Genomic DNA, 27,256 nt, shown 5'->3' on the forward strand with positions numbered 1-27,256 from the left:
ATCGAAAATCTTCCTACAACAACCCGGAATGCCACATTGCAACTTCTTCGTTAAGGAAATTCGGCTAAAACTTGGGCGGAGACCTCTCTCCTCCCAGATCTCGGGAGTGGGAACTATGTCAAAACATTATAATTTTCTGCATATGTATGTCAGCCTCTAAAAAATCTGAAATGTCAGTTACAGATAAAAATTATGCTATTGTGATTTCAGAAGGCATATGATTTTATATCGCTTATAGTAACTGTATCCAAAGTCCCGAGAAATGTTCTGACCTTTATTTGATATTGTTTATAAAGACATATCGCTTATAGCGGCCCATTTTGCCAGTCGAACTCGCTTATAACGCCTGGCAAAATGGGCCGCTATAAGCGATATATCTTTATAAACAATATCAAATAAAGTTTATACTTAGTTTAACCTTTTCAATTGTCATTTTTCTTCGAGCGTAGTTCTAAACTCACTTTTTATTCATGTTGCTATTCCCCCCGCCACTGCATTGACTTATTTACTCAACACATTTTGTTATCGGATGTGTGTGTATCTATGTTTGTGTTTGTAATTCAGATGCCATTTCATTGCTAAATTGCAACGCAGTGGCCATAAAAAATATTAGCTTCCCCCTTCCCCTATAGCACAAATCGGCAGACTTGCCACTTGCTTCAGACAACAAGTTTGTTTTGTGTGTGTTTTGTTTTTTCTAAGTTTGGCTTAAATGCCGGCCTAATTGTAGACAAAATATGAGTGAATGAGTGACTACAAGACGAATGTCTGTCGGCACACCAAGTGAGTAATACAACATTTTTATGGACTATTGCACTGGACTGGCTGGTGTCTGACTGCACATGGTTGCACTTCGAAAGAGAATGGTTCGGGTTTTGTGGACTGGTTCCTCCATAAGAAAAAACATTTCCAATTTCAAGTTAATGTGGCATACTATTCTCGCCACAACTTCAACTCAACTGTGGTACCTCTTCTGGTGGTGTTTGGTTTTAGCCGGTGTTTTGGTGTTACTTTTTTTGTTGGATCTTAACATGTTTTTCCTGTGGATCTATGAATGCTGTTTAGTTTTTTTTTCAACATTCTTTGATTTGTAATATTTTTTATTCGTTTTGTATTTTTGCCCCGACTAGATCCGATTCATAGTTATGAGCGCGATATTGATGTGTTGTTTATTCACTTGCAGGCTGTTTATTTTAGTTGTTGGTTTTTCAGTGTGTGCCTGTTTTTTTTTCAATTTTTCCTATCTGATAATTATGACTTGGCCACATTACAAATTCAATTTTATTTTTTTACATAAAAGATTATTACAAAATTGACCGACCATATCGGTTCTTGGGACATAATTCTTTGAATAGATAGAGGATAAAAGAAAAAAACAATAAAAAATATTTCATGAATATTGAATAAGAAATAAATTTGATTTGGAAATACATTAAACATATAGCCACCGCATTGATATACTAGTGAGCATTTTCCGAACAAATATTGGATCCTATAGGTGGTTTCTGTAGTAAACTGGAAATAAGTAAAAACTTTTTTTAAATCCGGAAAGACCGGTGTTTTTATACCATCCACTATGAGCTGGACATTAAAAATAATAAAAGTCGATCTGATCGACCATTATAAAAAGCTGCCAGATGAAAATGAAATACCAAAGTACCGATACACAGATTGGAAAATTAAGGTAGAAACTCGAACATGCCGAACATGGCGCGTGGGGGCTATGTTGAACCCTAGATTTATATTTAAAATTTTCTGTGGATAATTGGATTATCCATCAACTTTAAAATATAGTCGTATCGGTTGGAAAATCCGCCTAGATTTATAAAATTACCAGTAAAGAAGTTAAACCTCAATATGGGGACTATACCCAAATATCGGCTGATATAAGTTTTACATTGAGACCACAGTATCCTTCATTGAGCCAAATACCGCCTTCCCAGAAATTTGGAGCACAATTTATAGATTTTGGCCTGTACATTTTATTCATTTAAATAAAATATAAATATTTCACGTTTCAATCGCCTACCTAATGTCATTATCACACCTTGTCTCTTCGCCAATGACCATAACACAAACATGGTATAAAAAAATGACGTTAACTGCGCTTAACGTCCCGAACAATGAAAGAAATTCGTTAGAAATCGCATGCATGACCACCGTTTTACAACATTCACTTTTACTATTCAAACATCGCATAACTGGATACGAGGGTCGGTACATAAGAGAGAGTATGTAAGGCATTTATTAGATTGGGAAGTTCCAAGAAATCCATTATTTTTTTCGGCGGATGGCTGTACTAATAGATTTCTCGTAAAGTATCGATCAAACAATTTTAGATTTATGCTCGTTGAAAGGGTTACATTTCGCAGTAAAAAAATTATTTTGCTGTTTTTTGTTTGGTGCATTCAATTGTGAGTTTCAGGGTGTTAAAAATGGAAGTAAACAAAGAGAAAATTCGGTACATTTTACAGTTGTTCTTTGACAAAGGCGAAAATGCAAACTAATTGGCTAAAATAGTGAATGGTGTTATGGTTCCGATACTGTAACAGCCAAATATGTGCCATTTTGGTTTCGTAGATTCCGTTCAGAAATTTTTGATGTTAAAGATGGATTTCGCACAGGTAGGTGAGGTGCAGATAAAAAATCGTAAATGTCGATAAAATGGGAGAAATGATCGAAGTTGACCGGCATGTTAGCAGTCGTAACATTGGCCGGAACTGGCCAACAGGAAAGGTGTCGTGTTCCACCAGGACAAATCTAGGCCACACACATATACTTTGACTCGCCAGAAACTTCGGGAGCTTGGTTGAGAAGTTTTAATGCATCCGCCATACAGTCCGGACTTGGCATCAATCGATTATCATCTTTTTCTTGCATTGCAAAATTTCTTTAGTGATAAAAAAAGTTGTCTAGGGAGGATTGTGGAAATCGAATACTAGAGTTTTTTGGCATTATAAAGATACGTTTAAAATGGCAACAAATCATACAACAAAACGGTGCATATTTGGCCCAAACCGAACATTCCGAAGCATGTTAAATAAAGCCTTAAAGTTCATATAAAAATAATGAATTTCTTTTTTCCCAACGTAATATATATTGTTATTAAGGTAGGAGGAAACATACCTTATTTTCAGGATAAGACTATGTTTTCCATAGAAGGCCAATACGTCCTCTCTGAGTCCTGCTGGCCGGTGATCAACTGAAATGACAAAAAACTATATGCTAAAAAGAGAGAACTATTACATTATAGCACTGCACCATTATGTGGGGTTATGTCCATGCTTAGGGACCTACATCAGGTGTAAAGTAGTCTTAAATATTTTTCAAGCTCCATTTAAAAAAAAATGTTTTTTAACGACCATCCGAGGCGTGGATTTTTCAAAGAATATTTTTTCAACGACCATCTGAGGAGTGGACTTTTTTAAAGAATATTTTTTCAACGACATATTTTTTCCAAAGATCTTTGAAGAGTCGATTTTTAAAAGCATATTTTTTCAAGGTCGATTTGTAAAGAGTCTTTAGGTGTCGATTGTTAAAACTATATGTTTTCCCAAGGATATTGTTTAAAAACGATCACCGAAGAATTTGTGTGGAATTTTTTCTCAATTGGATTTTTAAAATAATACTAAAAAAATAACCGATGATTTTTTATGGAATATTTTTTTAAAGAATTGTAAGTGTGGATTTTTAAAATAATTTTTTAAAACCAACGACAGAATATATATTTTAAATTATTCTTCACTAACAGATGGCGTGGATATTTTTGGAAGATTTGGCTTTGAGTTTAAAAAGAATAATTGGAAGGAGCTTTAGACCTTTATTTTCAAAATAATATTTTTTGAAGAAACTTTAAGCGTTGAGTTTTAAAAGATTTTTAAGGGAGTTAGACTTTGATTTTTAAAATAATATTTTTTGAAAGGACTTTTTGCGTGGATTTTTTTAATTTTTTTTTAAGAAGTAACCGCCGTGAAACATTTTTCAAAGATTAGCAGGTGTGTATTTTTTATATTTGTTCAACAATAGCCATGGATATTTTTTTAATACTTTTTTCAACAAAAGGAAATAGTGGAGTTTTTTAATATTTTTCCTTCACAAGAGGCGTTGATTTTTTATAAATATTATTGTTTTTCCAAATAACAAGAGACGTGAAACAATTTGGGTCACTTTAAAACATCTTAAGGAACATTAGTCGAAGATTTTTAAGATAATTTGTTCTCCATCTGTTGACCCAACATTCGTGCAATACCGGTACGCTCAATTATTCGTAATTTGCACTATTTTTAACCGCATTTACTCTAACATCCTCATAAGGTGTTACGTCTTCCTACCAAAAGTCAATATATCAATATCGGTCCATGTTTTTGTATAGCCATGTTTTATAAAGCGGTAAATTCAATGTTTGGTATTTGGGAGATTTTAGACAATATGTGTATGTCAAATTTAACCCAGGCGCTTTTTAAAACGGAAGTGGCTGTAATTTGGCGTTACCTGGTTCTTGGAGGGCGAAAACACACCATGTTGACAATTTTTAATATGGGTTCCTGTAGAAGATTTTCGAGGTTTCTATAGATATCTTTGTCTTCTCTAGATCAGCCGGTTTTCTTTCATAGAAGAATAGTAAGTGACCTCTACCAGAAGACCCATCGAAAATCAGTAGTTTTTCCCATTGAAAATCGGAAGTTCTACCATGTTTATTATTATTTGATATACAATGTATTTGGTCAACTACTAGAGGTTGTGTTTTATTTGGTTCAGATCAGTCATTTAAGCCGGGTGTAATGAAATACTTCGTAGTCAGCTGGCTACGAGTTATGGTTTTTAAGCCAATTCTTTGATAATCACGGTGACGTGACTGTTTTGTGCTAATTTGACCATAGTTTGTTAGGTGGTAGGTAAAATCTAGCAAAAAATTCGTAGATGACACTTAGTTGGAATTAGATTTTTTCATTATTATTACAACATATTATAGATTAGCCGGTTTTCTTCCATAGAACAATAGTAAGTCTTCTCTACCAGAAGACCAACAAGTACCGCTAAGTTTTCATTTACCGAATATCATGACGTCATCACTTTTGTTAACTAAAACCCAGTAAGTCTACTCCGAAGAGTCCTTCAAACCATAGAAGGCCTATGGAAATCATAAATACCTATTCCGATGGAAGAACATGTAGATTGTCTCCCATTGAAGACGATTAGATTTTCTTCTATAGAATTCCAATAGCTCTTTTATTATATGAACCCAACTGTTATTCTTCTTATAGATATTATTTTCACAAAATATGACAGAAGAGGATATTCACTAGGTCTCCTTCGTTTCTTTCCATGCCCATATAAATACTTTCAATACTTTGCAGAATCAATATCAATATTTCGGAAAAAATATTCAAATATTGTACACAATCTTGTAAATGGACAACAAAATCAAACAAGTTAATCGTTTGTGTATTTAGCACACCACAGAAATGCAATACAACATTTGTGTAATCGACGACCGCCGTTCCGACAGAAATCATTGGTGCGCAGGCGCAAAACTAGATATTAGCTCAAAACTTGGCAAAGCGATGACGGCGGCTACGGACATGTCGATTACTGCATCAGAAGTAAAACTCACGCAATGCAACAGCAGCAACAACAACAACTTTATGACGTTATGATAAAATAGTGTGGTTGGTGTCGTTCGCCGTGTGAGTACACAACCTGCAATTTTGATTTTCATTTTCATTTGCAATGTCGAACCCCCAAAGAGAGAAAAATATTGTGAGAGAGAAATAAGTAAATTAAACAAATTGGTGTTTAGTTGGTGGTGTATCGTGCAACAGATCTGAAACACGTTTCATATTTTTATTTTGGTTTCAAATGTTTCTTATTTTTGTTTTGCTTCTTTTTATTCACCTAGTCCAACAAAGTCATCGTCGGTCGGTACATGAATACGACCGACTACTTTGAATTATTTGTTATAAAATTTATTTGGTCGAGTGCTAGAGGTTGTTTGTCTTTTATTTCTTTTGCTGTACGACGATTATTTGGATCAGATCAGTCATTTAAGTCGGGTGTAATGCAATACTTCGTAGTCAGCTGGCTACTTGTCATGGTTTTTAAGCCAATTCTTTGATAATCACGGTGACGTGACTGTTTTGTGCTAATTTGACCAAAGTATGTTAGGTGGTAAAATCTTGCAAAAAACCATAGAAGACACTTAGTTGTTGGCATTAGCATTTTTATTATTGTTTCAACATTTTATTGGGTAAATTGGTGACATATGTCCACAGAGTAATATGGGAACAGGGTCGGAACAAAAAAGTTACTTCAATCAGTTAAAAAGATTTGTAATTTCGACACGAAATTGACAGTGCGGGGAAAATGCCGGTCATTGTATCGCAATTTTGAAGAGGATAGTACAATTCGCATAAAAAAGGTCCTCTTAGAAGCAGTGTACATTAAAAATAAGTAAAAAATTGTCAGTCTGTGTTGCCGACAGATATATACCCTCAGGCTATGGTTTACAGATTTCTCCGGGATTTTAATATTCGATTTATAGAATGTATAAGTTTTTATAAATCGCATTTAATGTTGATCAAAACGGTAGTTCTTGTTGTTGTAGTAGCAATAAAATACATGCGATGGATCATTCATTGTCTGGTTGTGCTTCCTCAACCTCCAAATTCAAGAATGTCGAAACTACAAGCGAATTCGGCGATAGATGAGCCGGGTTAGCTGGACAATTGAAGAGGTGTAACGTGTCGTGTGGTCCTAGTCTACATGCAGGACATATGTTAGGTATTGAGCCGTCAATTCTTGCCCATCCTGATCTTAATTGAGCTAAGACTACTCGTGCTTGTCTGGGCAGCAGCTTCTCCTCTGCTGCGATGGATGGGGATGGTCTCCGATTATGGTATGATATTGATTGAGCGACTGCGTCCGTGTGAATACCATTCAGACCTGCTTGATAGGCTTCTTGATCTAGGGGTTTACGCTTATATCTGTGGACCATTCTCTAAATCATGAAGATATTTCCTTACGTTCGTGGACTGGGGAGTCTTGTCCATTAGATTACGGCAGGCGTGCTCCTGACGATAGCACCCAAACAAGTACTGTATCGACAACATGTAATTGTGTCGATGGACGGGTAAGATCTTCGTCTTGAAATGTTGGTCATTTGTGGGGGAGGTACCAGAAGGAGAGGTCCACCACTGGCTTTGACTTGGTAAAGATAATTAGTTGTGCAAAGTTTGTCTTTAATAATAAATTACATTCGCCCAATACGGGATTTTTAAATATTGAAAATTTTGACCACTTGTAGAGAGGTATCAGAATGAGTGGACCAATGGGTCCCATCTTCGGACTTGATCTAGACTTGGTAAACATAATGTACAATGTTTCGTTCAGACCGGGCATTCCATTTGTCTAATATTGGATTTGTAAATAATGAAAATTGTTACCATTCGTGGGGGAGGTACCAGAAGGAGTGCAATAATGGATCCCATATTCGGACTAAATCTGGGTTATGCAATCGGACATCCAATTCGCTTAATATTGGATTTGTAAATATTGTAAATTTTAACCACTTGTGGAGGAAACCAGAAGGACTTGTTCTAGGCTTAGTAAAGATAATGGGTTGTACAAAGATTGGTTCATATCGAATTCGTGGTACAAGAAAGATTGGACCGATATTCCCCATCCTCGAAATAGAACTAAGTTTGGAAAAAATATTAGATTTGGGAACAAATCTATAAGGCCGGTTGTCGAAAATGTCGAAAAAATCGGATAAGTGATCGAATTCGACCAGCATGTTTGCACAAAGCTGGACTTTTTTCAAAAAAGGAAGCTCGATGTTTGGGTACCACACCAATTAAGGGAAAAAATAGGATGTATCGAATTTCCATCTGCGAAGCCTGGCCAAACGGAATGAGATAGACACATTTCTTAAGCGGATAGTGACTGGAGGAGATGAAAAATGGGTCGCAAATGATAATCCTGTGCGAAAACGATCGAGTTCAAAGAGCGGCGAAGGTTCTGCTAGGCATTTTGCGGGATTGGAAGGGTATTATTTATTATGAGTTGCTTCCATATAGACAAACGCTAAATTCTGATCTCTACTGTGAACAACTGGGCCGTTTGAAGATAGCAATTGATCAGAAATGGCCACAATTGGCCAACAGGAGAGGTGTCGTATCCCACGAGGACAACGCTAGGCCACATCTACAGTGACTCCCCAGAAACTTCGGGAGCTTGGTTGGGAAGTTTTAATGCATCCGCCATACAGTCCGGATAAAAATTGGTATCTAGGGAGGATTGTGAAAATCGACTACCTGAGTTTTTGCAAATAGAGAGCATGGCTTCTATGAGAGAGGCATTATAAAGTTACCTTTAAAATGGCAACAAAACGGTGTATATTTGACACAAATCGGACATTACGAAGCATGTTAAATAAAGTCATATAGTTCATATAAAAATAATGAATTTGTTTTCCCCAACCTAATATTACGATGTGCAAAGATTGGATGAAATCTTTTACTCCCTTCAAGAGTTATCGTGCCCAACAGTGGGTCAGACGGACATACGGACATTGGTTAAAAACAAAGAAAAAAAACATGGGATCTAAAACCAATATTTCGATGAGGCACTTTTTTGCCATATCAAAGTCTATATACTCTCATTAGTCGTAAGTCTGAATAAAAATCCTTAAAAAATTACGCTAGAGAAGGAATATCTGCCTTGGGGTCTTAGAATATGACACAAAAACTGCTTTTAAAAATCAAATTCTAAAACCTTGTGCCCTTTGAAGGTGGATTTAAAAAAATTGATAATAATTTTAAAGTTCCACAAAAAAAACTACGCCGTTAATGGCTTCGAAGATGGCTTAAAAAAATCCGAAGCCTGAAAGCATTGAAAAGTGTTTTAAAAATCTTTTAAATGATTTTAAAATTCCTTTAAAAAAATCAACGCATTGTAGCCTTGAAAGGGTTTTAAAATTCCTTTGTAGGATTTAAAAATTTCTTTAAAAAATCCATGCCATGAGACTTTAACAAACTCATTTTTAAGGTCCACTCTAGATAGTATTGAGGAGAATTTAAAAAAAATCACACTTTGAAGCCTTGAAGAGGATTTAAAAAGATTTCCTTTAAAGAACCCAAACTTGAAGAGGATTTTAAAATCTATTTAAAGAATTCTCGGGATTGAAGATTATATTAACATTCTATTAAAATACACATCTGGGGGCTTTGAAGAGGATTTTAAAGTTTCTTTAAAAAATCGGCGTCTTGAAGCTCTGATTTTAAAATTCTTTTAAGAATGCATGCATGGGCATTGATGTTTTGACAAGAATTTAAAAAAAATGCTTAAGCAACTATTGCTTTGTATTGATGTTCTAGAATCTGATTCATGCTTATTTTCAATATTTTAATAAATTTCTTAAACCCGTTTATAATAAATAAAGTATGTGAAGGTGATAATTTACGATAGTAGTTTTTTGTGCGTGTTTTACATTGCGACTGCTGTTACACTTTGTGTGTGCTGAACAAAGCATGATTTTACAACTTAATTTTATTTCAATGACAAATTACGCAGTTTCAACACGTTTTCCATTAAAGTGCTGAACTTCTTTTGGTTAAGATTGTTAATGGTTAATGAAGCACCATTGTTCTTAACAAAGAATGTAATCAAGATACATGGTTTTACTTCGTTTAAATTTTTTTAATAAATTTTTTATGATTGGATTTCCTATTTTGCACAATTTTGTTATTATCGTTACAATTTTATTACAATGTAAACAAGCAAATATTCATTAAAAAATTTGCCATAACACAAATTAACAGAATTTCAAATGTGAAATAAGTTACTCGAGCATAAACAAACAAAAAATTAAATGGCGGATTTAGGAAAAAATTATATATATTATCTTTAATAAAAAATAGTTCTTTTTATTTTTTTAAAATTGTATATTTTTTCAATGTACGTACCAATTTTGAAAGGAAATATTTACCTGTAAAAGAAATAAAAAACTTAATTAATAACAATTATACAATAGTAAAAAACATTTGTTTATAATTAACCATCTGATGCAATAATAATTGTCAATAGAGAAGCTACTTAATCATAACAGACTGACTGAAAAAAAATGCCAAAGTTCGAAATTTCTAAAATCAACAAAAAAAAAATCAACAAAATGCTAATACAAATAGTAAACTGCCAATCAAAATGAGAGGTAGCAAAGCAGATAAGGCAATAACATGAATATAACTTTCTGTCAAGAATTCACAATAACATAAAATTAAACGAAATATAAATTCTATCATCATAAACCATAAAAATATAACAACATTTACTGGACTCATAGAAAATCCCGATTTAGCCAAGTAATCAAAAATAAAAATTAAAAATATTTTTTTGCATTCATCTAAATTTTGCACCTAACTACACGAAGAACCAGATGACACCCATATAAAAATCTCATAATGCAGCACGAGCAATGCAAAAAATAACTGTTAATGAAAGATTATTGCAGCGATCGACATTTTTTGTTTTAAGAAGTTGAAATTCTTGTCCATCAAGCCAGCCACTCTTCATCCCAAACGAAAAAAATTCAATTAATTTAATTACGCATTCAAGGTCCCACGTGTGTAAGAAGCCTATTGTTCTGTAAACACATGCAAGCATACACCTTGAGGTGCGATCAAGAAAGTAACTGAATTACAAATTTTTCTAATTATAGACCATCATATTTTGAACCTAACTAACTGCAAGAACAAGAACCAGAAATCAATAATAAAAAAAAAAATCACATAATGCATCACGAGCTAAGCAAATAAACGTTAATGAAATATTATTGCATTGATCGATGTTTTTTTTTATCAAGAAGTTGAAATTCTTGTCGATGAAGACACTCTTCTCCCAATAAACAAAATAACTTCCAATTTATTTAAGTACGCATTCTTCTGCATTTTTAAGTCAAGGCCCCACGTGCCAATTTGTTTGTAAAGTGAAAGAATACACGCGCAAGTACCCACCCTGAGGCACTATCGGGAAAGTAAATGCTCTAGAAATTTACTGAACTACAAATTCTTCTAATTACACTATGTAAGAGAATTAAGCACATGGGGGGTGGAAAATTCCTAATGAGAAATTATTAAAAATTAAGAAAAGGTATCAATTCATATAGCGTGAATTTTTTACACAATATTTTTTTAATCCCGATTGGATTTTTAAAAAATAATTTTCAAGAACATTCCCAACTATAAGAGGGAATTTTTTAAATAATATTTTTCAAGGACCTCCCCATCTTTTTTTAAAGAACATTTGTCAAGGATCTTCCCATCTCAAAGAATATTTGTCAAGGACGTTCCCAATTATAAGCGTGGATTTTTTTAAAAAACATTTGTCAAGGATCTTCCCATCTGAAAGAATATTTGTCACGGACATTCCCATCTGTAAGCGTGCATTTTTAAAGAACATTTGTCAAGGATCTAACGAATATTTGTCAAGGACATTCTAAAAGAATATTTGTCAAGGCCATTCCCATCTATAAAGAATTATTTTCAAGAACCTTCCCAACAAAAACGAGGATTTTTTAAAGAATATTTTCAAGGGCCTGAATTTTTTAAGCTTCCCAACTATAAGCGTGGATTTTTTAAGGAATATTTTGCAAGGACCTGATTTTTTCAAGGACCATCGCAACTATAAGCCTGGATTTTTTACAAGGACCTTCTTAACTGTAATGGCAACTACTCCTGCCCAATCAAATTTCAATTTATACTAATCTGTGTTTTTCCATAAGCTACCTGTTGGGAATGATTTTTGTTTACAGAAACCACATGCACCTGAAGATTCATGTCATTGGATGCTTAAAAACTCCTCAGTCCATTGTCAGGAGATTTTCGAGTTCCCAACTAGAAACGTAGATTTTTTCAAGAATATTTTTCAAGGATCTTCCAAACTATAAGCGTAGATTTTCCCAACTATAAGCGTGGATTTTCCGAACTATAAGCGTGGTTTTTCAAAGAATATTTTATAAGGACCTTCCCAACTTAAGCGTGGGTTTTTAATGAATAATTTTCAAGAACCTTCCCAACTATGAGACGGAATTTTTTGAATATTATTTTTTAAGGACCTCTCTATCTATAAGCGTGGATTTTTTAAAGAACATTTGTCAATGATCTTCCCAAAATAAAAGAATATTTGTCAAGGACATTCCCATCAATGAGGATTTTTTAAAGAATATTTTCAAGGGCTTGAATTTTTTAAACTTCCCAAATATAAGCTTGAATTTTTTAAAGAATTTTTTGCAAGGACCTGATTTTTTAAAGAATATTTTTCAAGGACCATACCAACTATAAGCGTGGAATTTTTACAAGGACCTTCTTAACTATATGCGTAAATTTTTAAAGAAACGTGAATTTTTTAAAGAATATTTTTGAAGGACCTCCCCAACTATAAAGACTACTTTTCAAGGACCTCCCCGACTATAAGAATGGATTTTTTAAATAATATTTTCAAGGACCTTCCCAACTATAATCGTGGAGTTTTTGGAAGAATATTTTTCAAGGACCTTTCCCACCTACAAGCGTGGATTTTTTAAAGAATACTTTTCAGGGACCTTTCCTACCTACATGCGCTGATTTTTAAAGAATATTTTTCAAGGACCTTTCCTACCAACAAGCGTGGATTTTTTAAAAAATATTTTTCAAGGACCTTTCCCACTTTCAAGCGTGGATTTTTTAAAGAATATTTTTAAAGGCCGTGGATTTTTTAAAGAATATTTTTCAAGGACCTTCTTAACAATAAGCGTGGATTATGTGAAGAATATTTCTCAAGGACCTTCTTAACAATAAGCATGGATTATGTGAAGAATATTTTTCAAGGACCTTCTTAACAATAAGCGTGGATTATGTGAATAATATTTTTCAAGGACCTTCTTAATAATAAGCGTGGATTATGTGAAGAATATTTTTCAAGAACCTTCTTAATAATAAGCGTGGATTATGTGAAGAATATTTTTCAAGGACCTTCTTAACAATAAGCGTGGATTATGTGAAGAATATTTTTCAAGGACCTTCTTAACAATAAGCGTGGATTATGTGAAGAATATTTTTGTGGATTTTTAAAGAATTTTTTTAAAGGCCGTTCCCTTTTTTAAACGTGGATTTTTAAAGAATATTTTTAAAGGCCGTTCCCTTTTATAAACGTGGATTTTAAAGAATGTTTTCAAGGCCTTTTCCGAACTATAAACGTGGATTTTTTAAACGCCCTTCCTTTTTATTAACGTGGATTTTTTAGGAATATTTTTCAAGGACTTTCCCAACAATGGGCGTGGATAATTAAAAATTAATGAAGTGAATGAAAAAGGGACGGAAACGATCAAAGACATACTCTGTCGAAGTTTCGAAATTTTGCAGGCACTTTTATTACGGTTTTCAGCCGGTATTTTAGGAAAGAAGGACAATTTGGTTGATAAAAATTCCAATATCAACCAAATTGGCTGTTTTATTTTAGATTCTCATTGCGTAAAAATTATCAATAATGGACCAAGTTTCGGTGTAGCCGCTAAATGGCGCATATCCCCAAAATTCGATATCTACGACACGTTTCTACCAAAAATTATAAATATGTGTCAATCTTTATGGCCCTATACCTAGTTTATAGCCGACGAGACTATATGTTAGCTTTACGAAATTGCTTATATTAATTTTTTATAACCCTTCACAGTCTCCCTGAACTAGTTTCACAATTTTAAACAGTCTCGATCAAAAAACAATGGAATTTCTCTTCCAAAAAAAAACTATAATCGCTTAGAACAAATAAACTAATATTTTATGATACTTTGTCCCAAGTTATTCCAGAATAGATTCTTAAAAAGAAATATTTGCTGACTCATGTTCAAATAATAAAAAATGGCAACAAATTATGATAATTTTTTAATTAACACGACATCTACACCCAAAATGGTAGTGATTGTTAGAATGTTTTAAATGATTGCTAATATGGAATAGAACTTTCTGTCTGGATTTGTACAAAAACAACAATTTATGTCGAACATAAAAAAATCTCATTTAAAATTTTTGTTAATAAGTTAATAATTTAAACAAAAGGTGCGACTTTTTTTGCCAAGTTGTCATCTAGCTATCCACATTCCCATTTCAGTTTGTCATAACAACTTTTTTATTTAGATAGACAAGGAGCAGCAACCCCAAAACTTTTTCTTTACTATTTTTTTCTTTTTAAATAATGATTATCTTTTTTAATGTATTCAAAATTCTTGTTATTAATTTTCTCTGGTGTTGGGGTTTGACAACTTTTTTTCGACTTGTTCTTACCAAATAAAAACTAACAACTGATGCAATGCCATTGGAATAGTTTTTTATTAATAGGAATGAAATAATATAATATTCTTAATTTCCCACTGCATTACACTGAAAAAAATGTTTAAATTTAGGAAAAAACGAGAATAAACCTGATTTTAATGAAAACCATTTTTGGAATGGAAATTTTTGTGGATGAACTAAAAAAAAACGTCAGAGGACAAAGAAAGGTTAAATCTGAATTTTGGACTTAATTCCAACAATGATCAACTATAAAATGCTAATACAACATAAAACGAGTAAGGTTAGTTGGTCAATTGAAAAGTAGTTTTCAAAAGACGCAAATTGTGCCCTCAACTTCATTAGCTACAACTTAGGGGAACCGCTCCATTCTCGATTTGAAATGTTGGCGACTTCCAAACGATTGATTGCATTATATTGAAGACTTGTAACTTTGCATGGATGTATGTTATGACTTAAAGAAAAAGAAAATTTAGTTTTATTGTAACAAAAGAAAACCCCTTCTTTTCAAAAATTCCAACGGCAGCATTATTAACATCGCACAAGAATTAACAAAAAGGCGGAACTATGAAATATGATTTTTGGAAAATTACCTATTTTTGACTACAAACTTAGTTAGAAACCGATAGGATAATATATCCTATTATACTGAATGGATCTACTAATAAATACCATTTTCGGATTCAAAAAAGTTTGGTAGATGTTAATATGGATCATTTGTGGAGGAGGTGACCAATAATTCCCACCTTCATACACGATATAGTTTTAGTAAAAATACTCAGTTAGGCAAATTAATTTTTTGACCATTTGTAATGGAGGTACCAGAAGGAGTAGTCTGATATTATCCATATTTAAGCCTGATTTAGTTTACGTCTAAAAATGTTTTCTATGAGTTTTCAACATCCGCAAATCTAGTCTTAAAATTTGAGAAACACAGTTTAGCTATATCTTGTGACCTTACCGCAAATGTCTTGTGACCTTTGTATGGGCGCAGTGAACATTCGTTTGATGGCATATGATGTTTTTGAGATTTTACATATTGATTAAAAACAGGACGATTATATAATTTTTCACCAGGATAACGCTTCCATTCAGCCTCGAAGCAAACAAAAACTTGGTTTTCTGATATATAATAATAATGTGTTTTCATAGTAAAATCTCAAAAAAATCATATGCGCTCAAACGAATGTCCACTACTGTATGAAAAAGGAGGGTACAGTTATATGTGAGTCATACTAAGGCATGTGTCCTTCGGAGCTACCCCAAAACTTGGTATAATATTCATGTATTTCGAGGGGTTGCAAACAGAATATCAAATGTTATATAGATACTTTCATCATCCGTTGAAACTCGAAAAATCCCTCTTATTATGTAAAGGCAAGGGAAAATAACCCCACAGCATTCATCCTGTTTTTTTGACGTTCGATCGATACGAGGAGCGATTACTCCGCTCAACTTACCCAACTTACCCACCTTGTCCCTATAATAATATAGAAACACAATGGCAAAGAATTGTCCACTGCCTATAAACTACAGCAAAAGCAACACTTGGGTAGCAACAACCACCATCAAGAAACCCGTGGTACAATCGGGGGTGTCGTAATGCTACTGAGTTGGAAAATACAGCCTGTAGGGCACCCTGCAAACAGTAGCAAAACGCAAGGAAGAAGATGAAGATGAGAAACGTGCTATCAGAAAAAAGAAGAAAGAACAAGAAAAACTTGAGCGTGAGTAAATCGAGATGTACAGGAGTCAGAATGAAGTCCGGAAATTTTACCAACGAATAAAACACCAATCCAAAGGCTTTGGTGCGGGTACATCCTCCTGATGGAATGAAGAAGGAAACCTGGTGACAGATACAGACGTCGTGTTGAGAATCGGGAAGGAGCAGTTTGTAAAGCTTCTGGTATCAAATAGTCACCGAGAAGAAGAAGAAGATACCGCAGAACCAATAAGAGATGACGGTATATATTGTATACAACGTAGCCAAGATGAGGTCCGAGAAGGTGCCGATGCATTACACAGCCGAACAATTCAAGATCGGTGGTCAGGAGCATGCACCAGTTGATTAGAGCAATTTGGCTAGAGGAATGCATGCACAATGATTGGAACCTCAGCATCCCGTGTTCCGTGCACAAAAAATGAGACAAGACGATATTTGGCAACTACAGAGGAATAAGTCTCCTTCCCATCGCATATAAAGTGCTACCCAGCGCGCTGTGTGAACGACTGAAGCCAAAGATCAATGACATTATCGGATAACTTTAACTGACACAAAGTCAACTGTTAAAGTCGGAAAGGACCTCTCGGAGCCCTTCAATACCGTACGAGGATTGAGACAAGGTGACAGTTTGTCGTGTGACCTGTTTAACATCCTGCTGGAAAAGGCCAAACGAGATGCAAATGTGAACAGAAATGGCACTCTGTACACCACTCTGTACTCGCCTACGCTGACGACATCGACATAATGGGTCGAACATCGGAAGCGGTAACTGCCACCTTCTGGCAGAAAATGGCGAGGAGACCAAGCTGATGGTATCAACGCGCAAGACGTTCAATAGACTCGGACCAACTGAAGGATAGTGTTTGCCAATAGATGTTACTATGGTTGGACTAAGTAAGCAATTTAGACACAAGGTCACCTTGCGCCAGACCAAGCTCACACTCTACAAGCCGCTGATACTACGCGTGCTGTTATATTGATCTGAAGCATGGGTACTTACGCAAACAGATGTGTGAGGCAGCTCTTGGAGTGTTTGAGAGAAAATTTTTCTAGAAGATCTATGGGCCGATCTGCCGGTGAATATCGTCGTAGAATGAACCATGAGCTATCTATTGTCAGATATCGACATAGTCAGGCGACTACGTTGGCTAAGTCATGTTGTGAGAATGGATGAGGATTCCCCCACTCAAAAGACTTATAAAAGCGATCCAAGTGATGTTTCACACAGAAGGGGAAGGCTATGATTCCGATGAAATGGTCAAGTAGAAGACAACATCTCGAAACATGGACTTTCAAAATTGGATGAGTTGCGCACAGGACCGACGCGCTTAGAAATAGTTTTTCAAGCTCGGCTTATGGAACAACCGTTCTGTTATAAGCCAGATAAGTAAGTAAGATGAACCCCCTTTGATCTTCGCTGAAAGATAGCTATTTGATTATTATGATTTTTCTGTGGAAGAATGGCCTTCACTTTTCGGTATTTCGATGATACAACTGGAGTGGTTGTAATTTGGAATTTCGCGTTTTTGGTTGGTAAAAAACAATTTTAAATTAGATCGGGTTTTGTATAACTCCCGTCTTCGACTAACTGAATTGATCTAGGCATGTGTGGCCATTATAATTTGAAATCGAAATAATAATTTGTAATGCATAATGACGAAATATGAGATTCATCGTTCCACTCCTTCTAGTACCCTCCACATTTTGAAAACTTGTCCATTTCATATGAAGCAAATAGAATGTCAAATTTCATCGAAACTTTGCACAGTGTAGTATTTTAACCAAACCTAGATTAAGTCCGAAGATGGGAACCGTCGTTCCACTCTCTTTGTTATTCCCAATAATAATAGTAATAATACTGTGACCGTAGACCTTAGCGATGAGGAATTACAGACCGATATATACGGAGTATATATATATATCTGTCGGCAACGCCCAATGAAACTTTGTTACTTGTTTGTTTTGTATATGAAATAAATTTCCGTTACACCCCACGTACGCTTGGTAGCAATTTGATGTTTTTGATTTTGATTGATAACATTGTCTCTGTTGGGCATGCGCAACCGGCATTTTATTAAAATACCAAACAAACTGTTACTACAAATATACAAGAGGGCTAACAGAGAAAGGAGATGTCGTTTTTCCCATTAGGGAGAAAAAGAGAATAGTGGATAGCTACAATGTAACTAACAGCTGAGAACTAAACCACTGTTAACTCTACAAATGCAGCTCTCAGACCTATCAGACACCTGTCGAAAAGAATGAAACACTGTTATGTGGAATTCTGTTAACTTGGCTATATTTTGGTTTTCGATTTTGGCACTGTCATGTTGACTTCAGCATTTTCCACATTGGCGGCTAAGCGCTGATTTTTGTTTGACGATCTACATCAAATTTTTGGTTTTTACAAATTTATGGTGATGGCGTGAGAGAGCGGTTTTGTGCTAGCCACAATGACGAGTTGTAATATCTACTAAGTTTTGTTTTCTACTTCTTTATGTTGTTGTTGTTTTTCTTTTTTGAAATGTGTGTTTTTGTGCTTTTTGTCAATATTTTGAAATTCTTTTGGTTAGTCGGTGGTTTTTTTGTTTTTGTTGTCTTTTCGGGAGATTTTTAGCCAACTATTGACGTTTTTGGTCTGTGTGTTATGTTGTTGTTCGGTGCTAAATGTTTTTGTCTATATGACCAAGCGACTGATCGACTGTCGGTCTAGCTTAGATTGTTACTCTATAGCTAGCCATCACTCACAGTAATGTTGGAATAATAGCACAGACCAAGACGACAACGACGACGACGACGTTAGTCTTAACTTTGTTAGTATTCTTCTCGCTCAGAGCTCAGACTTTGTTGTTGGCTCTGGCTTAGCAGTATGATGTTCGAATAAGTCGCGCTGGGTTTCGAGTTTGGATTTTGAATGTTTTGTTGTGGGTTTTTTGCCTTAACGCGCGCGCACTTTGCATGAATAATTCAAATGAAAAAAAATTATTGCTTCTTTCGCTTGAACCGTTTCAAGCCAACATTTAGACATTCACAGCATTTAGTTCGAATTGAAATTCGCATCTAAGCGGTTGTAGCGACTCGGAAAAACGGTTTTGAGTGAACAAAAAAAGAATCGTTTCTAAAGGAAACAATAAAGAATTGCAAGATTTTTTTAAGAAAGTGACGGTGTGTTGAAAAAATATAATTTGAATTTTTAATAAAAAATATTAAAAAAAAAATAAATTTTAATAATAAAAAAACAATTTTTAAAAATAAAAAATAAAAAACAATATTAAAAACAAAAAATAATAAAAAACAATATTAAAAACAAAAAGGAAATGTACATATAAAAGAAAATATTTAAAAAAAAAATAATTAAAATATTACCAAACCGAAATTTTTTTAAAAGTGAACATAATTTTTAATTTAAAAAACAATAAAAAAAAATTTAAAGAGTGAAAATACCGACCAGGATAACCAAAATGAGACCGAAATTAATTTATAAAGAAAATGTTTTTTTTTAATAAATAGACATTGGGACATCAAAAAACAAATAAAGAATATTCGTTAATATATATTTTTATATATATAATATTTTATAAAAAGATATTAGCTTATAAAAAAATAAATGGGATTTTAAAAACAAATAAAGAATATTAGTTAATATATATGTTTTATATATACAATATTTTATAAAAAGATAATAGCTTATAAAATATTCGAATAATTTATTTTGATATATATTCGGTCCCTCTAATACAGTTTTGCTTTGATGATCTGAAAATTTTCAGATCATATATATGTGTTCGCTTAATAAATTAATAATTTTGGCTTTAGATAGTAAATTTGACTTTTTACAAATAATAATATAAAAAAGGACTAATTCAATTTGCATCAAACAAATTTGATTAAAGTCCACCATTTTGAGGCAAGATTTTAATGTACATAATAAGTTTACAACAATATGTGATGATCGGCACAATAATTTTCAAACTACTGTGGGTACTGGCTTCAAAAATGTGTATAAAGTTGTTATCTCTCCCCAGCGATTTCTAGACCTTAAATATTCATACTTTAGCCAATTTGAATCCGACCTACAAATATATTGGTCATAAACTACTTCTTTATTGTCTTGCAGAATATCGCAATTCTCTCGATAGGAAATTTATATATTCAGGCTCAACCTCAACACCTTATATAGTTAAAAAAATCCTTTCCTTTTCCATATTCTATCGGCCGTTGCATCTCCTTGGTTAGATTTTTTCCACGTTTTTCTCTACATTTATCGTTATAAAACAAATTTTCGAAGTGACCCAGAAAAACCAAAGATATTTTTGGGTTCCAGGGACTCCAACTAAACAGAATTGTTAAATTAGAATCCCTGAATAAATCTTTTTGTTGTTTTGTAGCACAGTGTAATTTTAGAAGTTATTCAGCGATTGACATATTTATTTTTTTTCTAATTCATTGTAAAAAACACAACACATGAGCACAAAACACACAACATGAGAATCATCTCGAGAAGATTTGTATTGAATGTCTTGATGTTTTTTGGTAGGAAAAATTTCCACCATTTATAACTCAATTCGGTGTTCATTATCAAAGAACCCAGGAGTAGTAGCAAGTTACGAACTTTATCAAGTTTTGAAAATACACACGTAGATCTAGACGTTTTTAAATTGACATATTATTTTATTCTGATCAAGAATATATATACCTTATAGGGTATCTGAGGTTTTAGACTTAGACAGCCTCTTTTCTGAAACGGTTCGATATTCTTCGGCTCGCAAATGGAACTCGGTCATTTTCACAATTCCTTTTCAGATCACTCGTTCATTTGTACATATCAATTAAATTGTTCAATGAACGGGAAGATCTAGATGAACAATTGGATCAAAAGAAAATAGATGAACGACCTCAGCAAAAGGAACTAAATGAACGAAAGTAGCGGACCTAGTACCGATCGTTCCTTATGTAGAATAGTGTCGTTGAACAGCATAGTTCGTTTCGGAACGACTTAACTTTACTAATTTTGGAATAATTAAAGTGTTGCTTAAGAACTATGTACGATCGAGTGGCTCTATCTAGTTCAGTAAGTTGATCGCTCTTTTAAGGTCGGCTCTTTTGAGTGAACTAGTTCAATCGTTCGCAATTACGCTATTTTAGTTTGGTCGATCCTTTATTAGTTCATTAGAGTTGTATTTTCTAGTTCATTAAGAACATCACTCTTTTTAGTTCAGCTCTCAAGAATGAACTAGTTCGTTCTTTTAGTTCAGTAGTTCAATAGTTCGTCGCTACAGAAATACGATTGTGGATCATATACTGAACGATTCTTTGGTATTTAGTTCGTGAATATCAGGCGTAAATGAATGCAAATTAATATTTTAAAAAATATACATTGGAATTTTGTTCAGAAAAATACATTTATAAATAGATAGATCATAGTATAAATTTGAATTTTTTTAAATGTTATTTCTATATTTTTTTTAATATTTGTAAGCAATTTTTCATTGCCTTAAGTTTAGGTCAAGGCAAACGTTGAGATAGTTCGCATAGCTAAAAAATAACAAATGAACTATGAAGAACGAATTTGACTGAACTAGTTCTCTTGCTCTTTTAACTGAATCGTTCTTCTGAACTAATACGTTCGCGAACTATTCATCTTTACAGTTCATCGCTACCCGAATCGTTCAGTTAGCGTTCTTGGAAGTGTATGATGTGCGAACAAAAACAAATTTCTTTATGTTTTGTTTTATTGGAATATCACTTACTTAAGAAATTAAAAGATAAACCTGAAATTATGGACCTATCAACATAATTTTTTATATGGGTTTACTAAATTCATGTAAACTGCTCACATTAGTTATTTTATTGAACTAAAAAGAACGACTTTGTAAAACCTAGTTGAGTTTATCTTTTTATGTTCATTTGAACTAGTTCGATACTGTACAGCTCTAATGTACGATAAAATAACTATAATTAATAGAGTGGAGATCCCAATTTATTTATCTCGCAAGGGGCAGCAAATGTATGCAGATGTCGGTAGAATCTTGACTGCATCCCATAATTTAATTCAAACATACCACATGGCAAAGAAAATATCCAACATATGTCCTCATTAAGAATCTCCTTCTATAAGAATACGATGTTATCTCAAGTGGACTGTAAGCAAAAATATATCCTTCTTAAATTAAATTATCTCACCTTAACACAAGAAACCCATAGCAAAACATGTTCCATATTTATTATTAGTAAATATATGTGAACAACCGTTTTGGGCATACTATGAGATTATTAGAGTTGCATCGTTCCGAAACGAACTAGTTCAATGTAACTATTCCACAAAAGGAACGAAGCGTATTAGGTCCACTTCGTTCATTTATCTAGTTTCATTTTGCACTCGTTTGACTAATTCCTTTTGATCCACTAATCGTTCATTTTGATCTTTCCGTTAACTGAGGTGTATCATTACATGAGTGAACTAAATGGAACTATGTAACTAAATGAATGATCTAGTTCCTTTTGCAGAGTAAATCGGGGAAGATCGAACTAGATTGTCCAATTCTAGAGATTATACTATATACCCTGACATTCTGAGAACAGTTGACTCCTTTCACTCATATAGCAATGTGGAGTCAAGATATAGGTCTGGGGTACATACTAAATAATAGATTTTAAAATGGGAACATTTAGAATCCCATCAAAATAGTTTACGTTTAGTTACATTTTTAAATCGGGGAAGATCGAACTATATTGTGCAACTCTAGAGATTTTACAACAAATCCCTACAATTTGAGAACAACAGACTTCTTTCACTCATATAGCAATGTGGAGTCATAATAAATCCGGTGGACATTATAAATAATAGATTTTAAATTGAGATCACTTAGAATCCCATCAAAATAGTTCACTTTTTGGTCAAATTTTTAAATCCAAAGACTTTTTTATTCCTTTGATTAAATGATATAAAGGTTTTGGTTCAAATAAACCTTCGTAACATTATTACTTTAATAAAACGCGCTCTGAAGTTTTTAATTTCCGGTATAAGCAATAATGTGACAAAAAACCGGCGACTTTTAATAAAAATTTAATTTGAATGGGCATTTAAACAAAAAAAAAACTATTTTCCCACTCTACAATTAATAACAATTGTGTTAACAATAACAGAAACAATCGAAATTAACGCCTTAGCAAAACGCCTACTTTGCAATAAAATACAAACAACAAAAAATGACCCAGATTTTAATTACATAATTTCTTCTCTTTACAGCTAAAACAACAAAAAACAAAATAATTACGAATAAACCGGACATTTAATGTTATAACGAAAAAAGAAAAAAAATAAAAAAACTGATATGCAAATTAACAAAATTAAACGAATGTAACAAGTGAACAAATTAAAAACAAAATCAAAGTGACTAAAAACAAAAACAAATTATAAAACACAATTAACAAAAAATTAAAAACCAAAATACAAAGAACTACTAATTAAAAATGCGTAACAAGGGTACTACCCTAATATTCCTGCTGCTGGCAGTGTTTAGTTGTCATGAGCGTGTGGCTCACTCTCTGGATGCAGCAAATCATGCTGCCGCTGCAGCAACATGTAGCCTCAAGGATAATTGTGACCTTGATGATCAGCTGCTGTCTGTGGGTGGTGATAAGCAGGTCGGTGATTCTGCCAAGCACTTAGAGGGTAAAATTGCTTCGGTATTTGAAGATAAAGTCAATTATAGTATGCAAATTTTTGCGGAGGAAACCATTTTGGAATATAACGCCTTGGAGGGTACCAACATTAGTGCAGCAACATTAACCAATTTTACCCTCAAGGAGCTGGAACAACAAATTAAATTGATCAAAGCCAAGGAAGATGATGCGGAGGAGGATGATGTTGTCGAAAGTGAAAAGGGTAAGTAAATTCAAGTACTCATTATTATTATTTGTTTGAGTGATTATTATTCGTGATCTCTTTCTCGTAACATTAAATATCAATTACAAATGTCGAATTCGATTCGCACAGCAATTCAAATAATAAATGCCACTTAACCACATCAAATTGAGCTTGCCACCACAGAAACAAAAAATATAATTATGTTATGTTAGGCTGTAGCATTTTGAATAATGTGAAGTTGTAATGTGATATAATATTGATTATATAAAAAAGGTAAACAAAAAAAAGACAATTGGTGGTTAAGACGAACATATGATTCAGTATATATATATATATATATATAAATGACAATATATGGCGATTTCTGCTTTCACATTTAGTACACAATTTTTTTTTTCTTGTTAATTATTTTGGGAGCAAATATTTTCCATAAAGCATCGCCGTATTTTTCAATTAGCCCAGCATTAGCCTGTCCTAGATGATGGGGCTGTCAACTATCCTTGCCTAGAAACAACGACTCCTTGAATTTTGTGTAGTGGTTGTGATCCTTGCTTATTAATTTTCTCCTTGCTTATTTAGTGCTACCACTTTTATCTGCGGGGCGCTATTTCCTGCTATATTTTTTGTGTTATTCCTATGTAATGATTTGATAACGAGTTTAGTCATTAGAATGTCATGGGATAACTTAATTCAGATAAGCAGCCGATTAGTATGCCTTAGCATGACCTAAGTGATGGGACTGACATCTATTGTTGCCTAGAAACAGTTCATCCTTAAATTTGGGACTTGGTGTCCTCGCTTTGTATTGCCATTTTTCACTAGATTACATCTCATAATCTAGTTCAAACTCAATGGAAAAATTCTACCTCACGTTGTTTTCACCATGTCTTATATATCTTCAAAGCGTATACACAAATAGATCCATGTTTAACTATATTCTCTCTCCTACACAAGCGATACTCAGCAAGACCTTCACTATGTACATGATGTTACTTGGTGTCAACAGCACCAAGTAGGTAGACGTTTACGCTTCTCGACCACATTAGTATGTAATTCGCATTCACTTCGAAAAACACAGCCTTAAGTATTGCGATGTCCGTGAAGATAAATTTAAAATTTAACTAGCAAAGACACAAACCACCAAACTTTTTCACTGGTTCACATAGGGTTAAGACAGAGAGAGTGAGAGAATGCGAAATTGCAGAACTAAATCGAGAGAGAGAGAAAGTGTGAGCGTAACTGAGAATGTGCCACAATTTGCAGAACAGAATTGTGCGCAGTATGTGAGCGTATATGACAATGCGCCACCAATTTGCAGAACTAAATTGCGGCCGGCCTTATGCAAATTTCATATAAAATACCCCATTGTAAAAAAATGAAGAAGGGTTCGGGGTTGAGGGGGGGCTCAAACGAAAGGCCTAAGAGTGTACTTTCAGAATATGTGGACCATATAGGCAAAAAGAATTTCGGAGATGGGAATTATTCCGATTTTCTGAAAATGTTTAGGTTGACTTTAGGAAAATTTCCGATAAAATTGGCCACTGTAAAAAAATGAAGAAGGGTTCGAGGTTGAGGGGGGGCTCAAACGAAAGGTCTAAGAGTGTACTTTCAGAATATGTGGACCATATAGGCAAAAAGAGTTTCGGAGATGGGAATTTTTCCGATTTTCTGAAAATGTTTAGGGTGACTTTAGGAAAATTTCCGATAAAATGGGCCACTGTAAAAAAATGAAGAAGGGTTCGGGGTTGAGGGGGGGCTCAAACGAAAGGCCTAAGAGTGTACTTTCGGAATATGTGGACCATTTAGGCAAACAGAGTTTCGGAGATGGCAATTTTTCCGATTTTCTGAAAATGTTTAGGGTGACTTTAGGAAAATTTCCGATAAAATGGGCCACTGTAAAAAAATGAAGAAGGGTTCGGGGTTGAGGGGGGCTCAAACGAAAGGTCTAAGAGTGTACTTTCAGAATATGTGGACCATATAGGCAAAAAGAGTTTCGGAGATGGGAATTTTTCCGATTTTCTGAAAATGTTTAGGGTGACTTTAGGAAAATTTCCGATAAAATGGGCCACTGTAAAAAAATGAAGAAAGGTTCGGGGTTGAGGGGGGGCTCAAACGAAAGGTCTAAGAGTGTACTTTCAGAATATGTGGACCATATAAGCAAAAAGAATTTCGGAGATGGGAATTTTTCCGCTTTTCTGAAAATGTTTAGGGTGACTTTAGGAAAATTTCCGATAAAATGGGCCACTGTAAAAAAATGAAGAAAGGTTCGGGGTTGAGGGGGGGCTCAAACGAAAGGTCTAAGAGTGTACTTTCAGAATATGTGGACCACATAGGCAAAAAGAATTTCGGAGATGGGAATTTTTCCGATTTTCTGAAAATGTTTAGGTTGACTTTAGGAAAATTTCCGATAAAATTGGCCATTGTAAAAAAATGAAGAAGGGTTCGGGGTTGAGGGGGGGGCTCAAACGAAAGGTCTAAGAGTGTACTTTCAGAATATGTGGACCATATAGGCAAAAAGAATTTTGGAGATGGGAATTTTTCCGATTTTCTGAAAATGTTTAGGGTAACATTCGGAAAATTTCCGATAAAATGGGCCACTTTAAAAATATGAAGAAGGGTTCGGGGTTGAGGGGGGGCTCAAACGAAAGGTCTAAGAGTGTACTTTCAGAATATGTGGACCATATAGGCAAAAAGAGTTTCGGAGATGGGCATTTTTCCGATTTTCTGAAAATGTTTCGGGTGACTTTAGGAAAATTTCCGATAAAATGGGCCACTGTAAAAAAATGAAGAAGGGTTCGGGGTTGAGGGGGGGCTCAAACGAAAGGTTTAAGAGTGTACTTTCAGAATATGTGGACCATATAGGCAAAAAGAATTTCGGAGATGGAAATTTTTCCGATTTTCTGAAAATGTTTAGGGTGACTTTAGGAAAATTTCCGATAAAATGGGCCACTGTAAAAAAATGAAGAAGGGTTCGGGGTTGAGGGGGGGCTCAAACGAAAGGTCTAAGAGTGTACTTTCAGAATATGTGGACCATATAAGCAAAAAGAATTTCGGAGATGGGAATTTTTCCGCTTTTCTGAAAATGTTTAGGGTGACTTTAGGAAAATTTCCGATAAAATGGGCCACTGTAAAAAATGAAGAAGGGTTCGGGGTTGAGGGGGGGCTCAAACGAAAGGTCTAAGAGTGTACTTTCAGAATATGTGGACCACATAGGCAAAAAGAATTTCGGAGATGGGAATTTTTCCGATTTTCTGAAAATGTTTAGGGTGAAATTTTCCTAAAGACACCCTAAACATTTTCAGAAAATCGGAAAAATTCCCATCTCCGAAATTCTCTTTGCCTATA

At 34.1% G+C, this 27,256-nt stretch overlaps 1 protein-coding gene across 1 annotated transcript in view; it reads left to right on the top strand.

Annotated features, from left to right (window-relative positions):
- LOC133332305 (monocarboxylate transporter 9-like) overlaps positions 1 to 20,968 on the top strand; it is a 45,594-nt gene extending 24,626 nt beyond the window's left edge. Inside the window, exon 5 of the mRNA XM_061540707.1 lies at positions 20,845 to 20,968. Within this exon, the coding sequence (XP_061396691.1) occupies positions 20,845 to 20,968 (124 nt within the window). The remainder of the gene's footprint in view (positions 1 to 20,844) is intronic.
- The last annotated feature ends 6,288 nt before the right edge of the window (positions 20,969 to 27,256 follow it).

The sequence above is a fragment of the Musca vetustissima genome, unplaced genomic scaffold (assembly GCF_032173495.1).
Source record: "Musca vetustissima isolate MV318-11 ecotype Yass unplaced genomic scaffold, APGP_CSIRO_Mvet_v1 utg5888, whole genome shotgun sequence".
Taxonomy (NCBI): Eukaryota; Metazoa; Arthropoda; class Insecta; order Diptera; family Muscidae; genus Musca; species Musca vetustissima.